Source organism: Cyclopterus lumpus, chromosome 1 (genome assembly GCF_009769545.1).
Source record: "Cyclopterus lumpus isolate fCycLum1 chromosome 1, fCycLum1.pri, whole genome shotgun sequence".
Classification (NCBI taxonomy): Eukaryota; Metazoa; Chordata; class Actinopteri; order Perciformes; family Cyclopteridae; genus Cyclopterus; species Cyclopterus lumpus.
The window spans coordinates 10,526,337-10,537,955 of NC_046966.1; the positions used below are offsets into that span (position 1 = coordinate 10,526,337).

The 11,619-nt window shown below is 42.2% G+C and overlaps 1 protein-coding gene across 2 annotated transcripts; it reads right to left on the bottom strand.

The window, feature by feature from the left end:
* Positions 1-1,393: 1,393 nt before the first annotated feature.
* Positions 1,394-11,067, bottom strand: si:ch73-100l22.3. Of its 2 annotated transcripts, none has more exons than XM_034533197.1 (11): positions 10,983-11,067; positions 10,562-10,717; positions 9,900-10,025; positions 6,960-9,555; positions 6,480-6,607; positions 4,458-4,559; positions 3,899-4,015; positions 3,705-3,806; positions 3,425-3,541; positions 3,049-3,131; positions 1,394-2,608 (listed from the first exon to the last, which is right to left on the bottom strand). In XM_034533197.1, the coding sequence occupies exons 2-11, from the start codon at positions 10,688-10,690 to the stop codon at positions 2,449-2,451; spliced, it is 3,660 nt and encodes a 1,219-aa protein (XP_034389088.1). In that variant the 5' UTR covers positions 10,691-10,717; positions 10,983-11,067; the 3' UTR covers positions 1,394-2,448. The 2 variants fall into 2 exon arrangements, with proteins under 2 accessions (XP_034389088.1, XP_034389097.1); XM_034533206.1 differs by having other exon boundaries at positions 2,355-2,608; positions 11,003-11,062.
* Between the last annotated feature and the right edge of the window lie 552 nt (positions 11,068-11,619).

Genomic DNA, 11,619 nt, shown 5'->3' on the forward strand with positions numbered 1-11,619 from the left:
TAGACGTGTCGTCAAAGGCTAAGGTTACAGTGTTATGCTGTATGTGGGTGAGCTTAAGGTGTGCATCATGTTTATAATCACATTTGATTACCTGTCGTTCTTTGAACTCTTTGAAAAGTTCGGGGTGTCTGTCTGAAAGGTGCTTTAATGTTTGACGTGTTGCTCCTTGGTCTGAGTGGCTTTGAAACACGTTTTGCAGACGGGTCTCTGTGTGTCAGTGGGCCTTCCTTCACTGTCTGTATGTCAGTGCGCGAGGACCTCAAGTGTTTACCGAAAGCTGAAAGGGGTGAGGTGTGGGCCGCAGTCACCAAATCTGTGGAAGCAACAACATCTGAGCCACCAAAGAAGAAGTTAGCCCTATTGGTTGCTTCATCAGAGTCTGATTCTGACTCAGTTGAGAACAGTGTGCGTCGATACAGAGCGGAGCACACCATCAGTACAGAGGCCTTTCCGTTAGAGTGGTGGTCCAAACATGCAGGCTCACACAGTAGTCTGGCCTCTATTGCACAGAAGTACTTGGCCACACCTGCAACATCTGTACCCTGTGAAAGGTTGTTTTCTCTGGCTTGTCATATTGTTCAGAAGAAAAGTTCTTTATCATGTGAATACGTAAATGACCTTGTGTGTCTTAGCAACTGGCTTGGTGCAAAGTAAGAAAATGTAAAGTCGGAGGAATGGATCAAAAAAGTGGATGTCAGTGCTCAACCTGCATCACTGAAAGTGTTTATTTTAGGCTTTACAGACTAAAAAGTCCCCCGCACAATAAATTCCAGCTGTGTTTTTTTGCTAGACCTGTTCAGATTTGTATACTCTGTTAACTTGCTGTTGCTCTGAGAGTGCCTGTTATATTGTTCTGCCACTTCATTACTTTAAAATAAAGCGTGCAATACACTAGTTTTTAACTCATTCTTGATTTTTTGAGCATAATGCGATTAATCGCAGTTAATCATAGAAAAATCATGCGATTAATCGATCATTTTCATCTTTGCCCAGCACTAACATTAATGCAAAGAATAGAGAGATGTCGATAGTTATTTATTGTATTTCGAATTCGCCCGTTCACTCTCGCTCACTGGAGAGTTACTAACTTCCCTTTCATTTGCCTCAAGTAAACCTGAAACTACCGAGAGCCACATTCTGTAACTACCTGGATTTACAGGTCACTCCGTGCATCATTGACTTTGAGGTAACTTCATTGGCTGTAATCCTGGATGTCGTTGACGAGAGACGTTACTTGGCAGAGTGAGAGCGTCAGCGCAGCAGCCTCCCCAAGGTCCTAGTGCCCGGGGATTATATAGTTAAGTATGATGATGGGCTATTGGATTGTAATTTGAAGGGGAAGAAAACATACAAACCAGAACGCACGCACATATGTAGCATCTTAGAGTCCATGTCAGAAACAATAGTTTAATTTAATGACATAAAAAAAATGTTTAAAAAACTTTTAAAGCAAATAATGCCAAATTATTTTGGGGGGCTAAAGCCCCCCTAAAATAGGCCTAACGACACCGCTGCCAACAACATACAAATAAATAACATACAAAACAGGTCCAAAGTCTCTAAAAATAAAAACAAAGTTTTACATGTGATCCCAAGACACTAGGACAAGTAAGATCTGAAGCTGCATATTAACATTTCTGTAAAAGTGAGCACACTGTCCTACAACTTAAATGTGTACATTTCCTATTAAAAGAGTTAACTTGTGCCAATACATCTGGAAATTGTCTGTTTTTGGTGGGAATGAACAAGGCACATACATTTGATGCAAAAGACTAATTAAATGTTGAAGTTCACCCTCAAAGTAGAGCTTGAACATTAGACAAATGGAAAAACACTCACTGCGGACAAAATAACCTGATTAACAGACCCTTTCCACAGGACAAATTTTGAGGTGTAATTAATCTTTTTAATCGTCGCTGCATTCCAGTAGGTTGTTTGGTCCCTCAGTCTTGATATTGAGCGTGCTGGCTCATGGCCAGGGCTTACTTCATGCTAACCTCTCAACTGTTCACCACTTAAGACAACGCATTGTACATTTTAAAGCCCTGATTGCAGGCTGCATGTCTACAAGTGGAGTACAGTTAGCCAAAGAGCAATCCTTACTTGATATCCAAAATAGTATGGAGGCACCATTAGTGTTATTCATCACATCTTTTCCTGTGTTAACTCATCTTCAGAATGTCTGCAGCATCTTTCAGGTACACTGCACAGAGCTTTTTAGGACAACTAACTGTCCCACTGACATCTGAACATTAGTGAACTGGTGCAGACTTGACCTTTGATTGACAGAGCAGCTGTAGTGATATTTTATCCCAATCTGAGCATCCACTCAATGTAAAACAACTGGCATCGCCTTGTGTCAAACGGAAACTCTAAAATGATAAGTTTTATAATATGTAGGTATTCACAAGAATTAGGAGTTCTCACTGGGGGCCAATTAGGAAAGGGTCATCGGGGTCTGGAGGAACAGGTGCTCTTGGGGATCCTCTGAGGATTTGTTCTGAACTGTCCTCGTTTGGTTTCCGGCGGCTGCTCGGCAGAGAACCGAGTGTTGTGTCCAGTCCTTGTCACGACTCCTGTGTGCCTTTCTGCAACCTTTTTCTGGATCCTGCAGAGAACATAATTTTAGCTAATGACAAAAATACTGCTTATTAAAAAAGCTTAGAGTGCAATATTTGCATGTCATTAACATATTTCAGCTGAATAGTGCTTTTGTAAGGTGGCTGCAACATTACTGGAAACCCCTGAAACATGTTTGATCAAATTTTTTTTTAAAGTGCAAACTCAAAAATTCTGATTTGGATTATTTTCATAGGTTGGGTTCATACTGTACTGAGATCTGGAGCTCATGCTAGTACAAACTTTAAACTAACGTTTCAAGATTGTTCACGATAAACGCATGTCTTCATCAGGGTAAAGGCGCTGGTTCCAAATCTGGAGAGATGCCTTCATCCTGTATTGTTATTCTTTATGAATGCACGCACACATAAAAACATTTGATCTATGCCGAGATCTAAAGAAAACAGAACTTATCCAGTGAAAACTCACATAATTCTTCTCTTTCTCTCCAGTGATTTTTGTGTTGCAGTTGACAGAGAACTCTTTCCTCTGAGATGGCCTGTGTATCCACTCTAAACAAGTAAATACACACAAGCAAAAACACACACTGGATTAGTCTCTGCTCTACCCACAATATTTATTTTACTCACAATGTGTATCTAAATGAAAGGAAGTGTTCAGTTCTGTCCGCCTACTTTAACCAATCAGATCAACATCATAAGTACTGCACTGGAAAAAATAAAGCCACAATGCCATTAACAGACTCATCATGAAAGTGTGGACATTACTAAATCATAATGGTATTCCGATAATTAGATCTTTGCACACACGCACGCACACACACACACACACACACACAGGTTACCTGTCGTCTGAGCTCTCTCTCCTTGGCCAGTTCTCTGTCCCAGCTGATCAGCTCCATCCTCTCTCCGGCTGACAGGCTGAAGAAGATGTCATGGACCTCAAAACGTGCAGCGCGCAGCTGGATGGGGAAACAATTACAGAGCAGACGATGGCTTGAATGAGTGTAATTAATGTATCTATTGTAGTAAGTGCAAATGGAGGGAATAATTGCTCATTTGGCAGTGAAGCAGAGAAGAGGAGAAAGGTTAGCAGATGTTTACAACACGTGTTTGCTTTAATACCTGCAGAGTGACTCTCTCCTGTAATAACAGATCCTGTCTGCTAGAAAACTCTCCTCTGCCAGGGCTCTGCCGCTGGAGGGCCAGCAGGAACTGACTTGTGTCCTAGATGCCCAAAACACACACAGTTTTTATTTGAATACAAACTGTTTTCCTTCATTCTATGAGACAGACATGACACTGCTGTCTCTCCTCACCCTGATGGTGCGCACCAGCTGTGCCACTCTCTCAGTCTTCAGCAGCCTGCGAGCCAGAAAACCTTTCACAGCTGCTAACAGCAGGGGGCGGTAGAGCTCTGAGAGTGAGCTGGAGGGCTGAGGAAGAGGAGGAAGAGCAAAGAACGAGTGATGAGAGGGGTGAATAATGAGGACCAGAGGGGAACTGAGAGGAGAATGCTAATTCCATCAATGACAACCAATTCATTTCCCGCGCAGATTCTCAAGGTCTTTTGGTTGGCATCTGTTTAGCCCATCAATACAAGTGGATCATTGTAATTGGGAAGAATAAGCAGAATAATAATGTTTCACTTGTTGATTCAACATATGTTGCATTAAAGGGACATGTTTGTTGAACAACATAAGTCTAACTGTAGCTAAGCTGCTGTACTTGAATACATATGAAAGGGCAAGAACAGATGAGATCAGTTACTGATTAGGATTAAGACATCGAGGGGGAAGTATTTGTTTCATCGGAGTGTGTCAGCTGATTGGTGATGAATAAAACAAAAAATGTTATCAACAATTGTGATATTGATACCTGAGAGAGGGTAGAAGAGGTCAACTTGTCCCCAAAATGTGAGCTTGACATGGAGCAAGGAAAGGATCCGCTTTGGAGGTGGCGGTAATGCACTGCCAATGCCTGAGAGAGAGACGGGGGAAAGATGCATGAGTGGAAGGAAGGAACAGGGGGAGAAGTGCATGTGTGTGTGTTTAGGCACGCATGCGTGCATTGGGGAGAAAGGCAAGGTTGGAGAATATTGAATTGGAAAGGACAGCAGATGAGGCAGGAGGAAGAAATTAATTGAGGGTAGAGAGAAAGAGACAGAAGGGGAGAGATGGGGCACAGTGGCAGGAGGGATGAGACGGGGAGGAGGAGAGGGATGACAGGGATGATGAGACAGTAGAGATGGAGGAAATTAATATGGCCAGAGAGTAAAAACGACGTTAGAGGAGGTATGAGACAAAACAAAGAGGGGGATGTGAGGAGACGGAAAAAAGAGAAGGGGAAGGGACCATTAGCGGTGGCACTCCACGGGACGATCTGGCACTTAACCACAGACGCTCATGAATTAAACAAATTATCCTTCCCCTTTCTGTGTCAATTCCCTCGGTCCTTTCCCCTCTCTACCAGAGTCCAGCTCTCTCATCACATCACAAATGATGGAAGGACAGAGGGGAGTCGAAAATAAGTCTTTTTTTATTAAAGAGTTATGTTAATTATATTGTTGTTAAAGATACATAAATTAAACAGAGACTGTGATTAATAGGGCAAGGACACTGGCCAAGAACAAATACAGACACAAGCTGCAGAAACAAGAACTGTCTGCCAGAGAACAGCAGGCGTCCTTGACACACACACACACACACACACACACACACACACACACACACACACACACACACACACACACACACACACACACACACACACACACACACACACACACACACACACACACAGACACCTCTTAGGGATGTAATGAAACATTTATGGAAGAATCCCTGTGTGTTTTTTTTACTGGGGAGAGTCTGAAGGTCTCTTGTAATGAGCAGATTTCTGTAGTCTGCCCACGACCCCGGTCTCCAGAAGCACGCTCCAACAGGTAGGGCGACAACGGGTGTGTGTCTTTGTGTGCCCACATATGGAGCAGTGCCAGAGTCTTTCAAGGGTCTGCTTCCAGTTTCTAAAGAGCATTTAGGGTCAATGTTATATCACAGCTTAGTGAATCGGTTAGCCTATTCTCAATTAAAAAAAATGGAAACACATTATTTTTTTAATTTCTTATAGGTGACTTTGGGTGGAGTCGAAAACCTTGGGAGAGTGAATTATGGTTGCCTTTAAAGGAAGGACGTGGCGCTAGATCTGTACAGCAATAGGTGATGCAATTTAATGCAAGACGCGGGCCAATGGGATGGAGGAAGTATCAATATGACAGTTTGAACCATGTTTGGAGTTAGAAAGAAATGTCTGGTAGTTCGAAATGTGTCATTTCAGGTTTTCTTTCTTGTGGTTTCTTTATTGCCATTTTGACGCGTAAGGAAGGGGAAACATTAGCATGACTTTTCAAGAAAAACTTTAAAGGGAACAGAGCCGGCAATATTCTATATCTTTCTTACTGAGAACAAATCCCATGGGGCTCCCCTGCAGTTTAGGGATTAAGATGTCGATCATGAACCGCAACGTGTTCACGTCAACTTCATCTGGGGGCCTTTGTTGCAACTCTCTCATTTCCCATCATCTCACAACATTCACAGCTGTAACCTTTGTTATAAAATAACTTCTTAAAACAGAGAGGCTCCCTAGCTTTAGCACACGTTACACAAACAGAAGAACATAGTAGATTTGTTGGGGACTAACAAATGAAAAATATTAAATAATGCCACATATTCTTTAAAATAGACAACATTTCTAAAAGACTGTTTGAGCTCTCCCATAATTGAAAAAAATGTGTAAGATACCAACTTAAAATATACCAATAACAAAGCATTGTTGCTGCCTATCCGGCGACATGTTTGATGCCAACCAGTTGTGTCATATTCTAATGTACGTCTGTCTCACCTGCAGTAGCTCTTCTTGTTGTCTCCTGTGCTCATCTTGCAGGGCTCTGACCTGAGCAGCGTGGGCCTGTTTCAGTTCTTCCTGCTTGTCTTCTTGACCGCCATGGCCTTCGTACCATGGCACAGCAGCTAACAGCAATAGATGTGTATGTGGTCACATGTGTAAATATAAACCAAATCTGGACAAATACAGCGGGATGTCCGTGTCTTTGAGGGCAAAGGTTATTCTGGGTTCTGATCCGATTTATGTTATATTAATTCATTTATATATCAATATATATCTTTTCTATTTTTTCCAATATAACAGAGCTATACAATGCACACTTAACCTACATATTAAGCCTAAAACAAATAACTATAAATGGACTTTTAGCTCCTAATATAATATTATTTATTTATTTATTAATCCTGATCAGTCGTGATTCACAATAACACTGTTTTGTAGATGCATTCTCTCGTCATATTATTATCCTGGTCTTACCTCTAGGAGTGCTGGAGTTGGGTCTGACCACAGAGCCTGCAACTCTGCTGGCACCTGCACTCCTGTCCCGCGTCTCCTCCGTCATGTGCATGAGCAGCCTCCGTTTGACCTTGGATGCCCCGCCCTGACCCTCAGCTCCACTCTCGGGAGTCAGATGATTCTCCTGAACAAGATGACCTTTTGGGCCCCTGTCGGATCCTGACCCTTCGAGGAGCCACAGACCAGACGGTGCGTTCACGTCATACGACTGGTTGAGAGATGGCGATTGGGTAGAGTCATGACTTTCTCCAGCTGTCCCAGTCCTACTTTCTACTGGACGGTTGCTGGTATCCGAAAACACCGAGACGTTACGCAAAGCTGCGGTTGCGGATGGAGCATTTCTGAATACATCAGGAATTCGCAGCCGTTGTGTTACAGAGACGATGCATTTAGCTGTGGGCTTTCTACTGCCACCATGCTGTCCATACGTCTTTGTAAGTCCTTCTCCACATGTCCCCTGCTCCTTTCCTCTCTCTGTCGCTAAGGTTTTGACTAGCCTGAGCTCGGTTACGTTAACTGCCTCGGTTTCTTTTAGCTGCACTATGAGAGTATCATCGTCTGTGTCACATCTGCTCAGTTCAGGTCCTGTATCTTCCTGCATTTTGTTGAAATTGTCTGATGATAGTCTTCTCTGCCACTCCCTGTACCCGTTGTCTTGTTCTGCATCGTTGCTATGATCATCATCATCCCTCACTTTGTCCGTGCAATAGTCACAATCCCTTTGACAAGAGTGCTCGATGCCTTTGAAACTTAACTTACTTTGAGTGTCGCTCTCAGTTTGGTCGTGATTCTCCAAGTTTTTTGTTAGTGTGGACTCCAGATCCGAGATCAGTACTTTCAAACTGGACAGATTGGACTCAAGCTGATCTATGTGCTGTGAATTCTTGGCTGAAACGCTTGTTACGTCACCTTCAACCATTAGATTCACAGTGGGAGGAACTGCTGTTGGACTATTACATCCCAGGTTAACTTCTTCTGCCTTGTGGTCTTCAACCAAACCAGTCTCGACCAAAACTTTCTTCAAGGTCTTGGCCCCATCAAGAGATTCTCCATCGTGGATACTGCCTTTGCGCTTGCAGTACACAGGACTCCGACATAAATTAGGGGCTGGGATACTGTGATATTTCCCAACACCATTAGAAAAAGCTGCAGGACAGGTGGTCAAGTAAAAGGCTTCCTGAACAGACGAGGTCTCTGTCAATGTGGGCTGTTGGAGAAGGAAGGTGCTGATTTGTTTAGGCTCTGTTATGACCTCTTGTGAAATGTTTAGATTATTATTTTTGAAGATTGTTTCCTCCTCAACAGCAGTCATTTCCTTAGAATGTCCATCTCCTGGTAAATGTGTGCTGTCAGATTTAAAGTTGGACTCAAGCTCAAACATCCTCTCATTTTTCCAAGATTTCTTTGGCGACGTTTCCACAGACAGGATAAAAGTGCCTCTGCTCTCTTTAGTTGTTTCCCCCTCTGTGGTCATGGTCCTTTTGTCAGGGAACTCGTCATTCTCCTTATCAGAGAGGCTCCGCTCCTCCGCCCTTGTCTGTTCGTGGGTCCTCTCCTGAATTCTAGTGTTTTTGGCTTGGTTCCGAAGCGTCCGCTGGCGTCGCCGATACTCCTGAGATTTCTTTAGCAAGGCCTGGAGGCTCAGGCGATAAGGCTCCTCAGATGGATTTGCTTCATCTACATGGTTGTCCGCTGGGTCTGATTCTGTGGAGTCGTGTTGAATATGCAACTCTGGTGTTGGACTGTGATGAGTGCTTAATGTCTGTGATAACTCTAGATTGTCTGTAAGGCCACTGTTTTCTGATGACGAGACTGGGCCATCAATTCTGTCCACATTGTGATCTTTGTCAACGTCAAGTACTGTGCTGAAGGGAAGGTTATCTCCGCCCTCTTTGCTGTCCAGATGACTGCTTTCAGAATTCTCTACTCGTGAAGGGTAACATATGACTGAATCCTCCTTGAGCAAGGTGCAACAAATATCTTGTACAACTATTAAGTTATTACAAAAAGAGGACTCCAGTCCACTCCTTTCCAATTCCTCTCCATCTATGGGTGGGTAGTTAATAATATCTGGCATCTTGGCGATTGTGTTTGAGGTGTTGTGAAGGAAAAAGCCATCCATATTATTATTATTATTATAAGCTTCCTCAAAGGAGGTAAAGCCATGGCTCTCTCTCTCTGCAACAATCCTTCCAGAGACACTGGTGGTGTTCTCAACATTCTCGTATGTCACATAACCAGAGGATACTGACTGGTGGATTGGCTGTGATCCCTGCTGGCTGTAATGTTGGTCAATAAGACATTCTTCCTGGTAACTTTGCTGAGGTGTCACATTTGAGGCAAAAAAGGCACTATATGTAGTTGATGTCAACGGAGGAAGAGAAACATCCTCCTTTTCTTTCCTTCCGGGTGGTGATGAGAGCAAATTACTATATGTTGTTCCTATGAATGAATTGCTCTGTGACACAGCTCCACCAATGGTGTTATGGGAATATGAAGATGTTGTGTTAATCTCAGACTCGTGAAGCAACTCTTCCAGTGTTGGCGTCTTCCTTAGCTGCAATTCATAAGAGGAAACAATTAGGCCTAGTCACAATGAATACAATAGCAACTTATCGTACATGACTTTTAGAATTTTTGCTGACCTCGATATTGCCTAATGTGTATGGGTGACATGTGACATGAGTTTTCCCTAATATCATGAGATCAGAGAAAATGAGTTTTCTAATTTGAATAAAACAAAGCGGGCATGACAAAATATGACATGAAAAAAAAAAAAGTCTAATGATGACTATTTATTCAAAGAAATAGTGTATGTTTGGATATAACTAAATAGTCTATGTTGAGCAAAACACAAAAACATGAACATGAGGATAGCTGAAAAGTCAGAACTCATATTACCTGAACACTGTGTAGGATAGTTTGAACATAGGCCATTCTTGAATCATCCTTTAACTTGTTCTGGACAGCAGCTCTCTGCGCTGCATCTCGGTGTCCCTGCATCTCTTCTCTCTGCTTCCCTCCAAGCTGTTATCATCGGAAAGCAGACATGACGTGTTATGCATGTTGAATAACGGGGCTGGTACTGATGATTATTTTCGATTATGCTGTTCTTTATTATTTTATATTTACCAATTACTTGTTTTGTCTAATCACAAATTCCCTGAGCCCCTTTAAGGTGATAGCTTGATTTGTCCAACTTAAAAATCCAAATAATGTCATAACTTTACAATAATATAGACGGTATAAATTTGACAAGCTGGACAAACTTGTGGGAGTTTGCTTGATAATTTCTATGAATAATGATTTTTTAATAAAAAAAGAGGAAGAATAAGAACTTCTATTAATAATTACTTGTCAGTTCTTTAATATTGTAATATGTTTTCTAATCCACACAGTAAGTTCATAGTGGTCTTATCTGACATAACCTACAAAACAAAGGCAACGTGATACTGTTCAGGTAATAATAGTGTATGTAGTGGGTTTTCTGCGTCTTGTTAGCTCATATTTAAACCCATAATCATGTTCATTTGAACATACATATCGTAAACCTAAGGCCGTACCAGGGGAGGAAGGATGGCTCGCCCATAGAAGCGGATCAGAGAAGATGCAGGTGGAGGTGCGCTGTGTTCCTCCTCCTCACTTTTCCTCAGAGAGAGGCGAAGCTGCACAAACGCGTCGTAGTCCTCCATCAAGTTGCATCAGCATGCGGCAGGTTGCTGAGAGTTGAAGAACCAATTCACCTTAATACACTGACGATATCCCGATCGATCGATGTTTGCTAACGTTAGCTGTTGAACTGTAACGCTCGCGAGCTAGCTAGCTACCCCGGTTTAGCTGTCGTTGGTATGGTAACGAGACGAAACACAGTAGAGTAATATCTAAGTATAGTTCAAGATAAGAAAAGCGAAAGTAGAGTTACTTGTGACACAATGGCAACATAAAATAAAGTCTGGCGAGCTACCAAACAAAAACAATCCCCACCAAGACGGACGTGTGTTTACATGTTTGCCGCCTCTCCTCCCGCAGCAACAGACCGGTGACAGTTTGGAAATCGCCAAAGCGCTCTGAAAACCCGGAAGTGGATTTCCAGTAAAGATTTGGATTTACCAAATAAAACAACAAATATACCAATTAAAACACAACACACGACTTCAACTCACAAACACTCGAATCCCATTTACCGAACAATTAAAACATAATTATATGTTTCAACGATATTGCTGCGAAGCGTGTATTGATGGTGAATAGATCTGCAACGCGCTCCACGTTTTCACAGGATCCAGACCTGTTGAAGACGAACGGAGGCGGCGATAACTTGATACTGCCCCCTATGGGCGTGAGTGGCTAAACACACGTGTGGCGGAAGGAATTCCAAAGAAGTATGTAGTTCAAATTGTGCAGTACAAATTTAATGTAAAAATAATAAATCCTTCATTGTTTTAAATATGTCCATTCCATGTTCTATTAATCAATGAAACTGTTATTCCCTCTCAAAATTAGTTGTTTTGTCATAGAGTCATTCCTCAATGTTTAAAATCAGAGCAAGTTATGGTTTATGGTGTCTGTCTCTGAATTGTGACATGCATTTAAAACAATGAATACGTATACCGTATAGTTT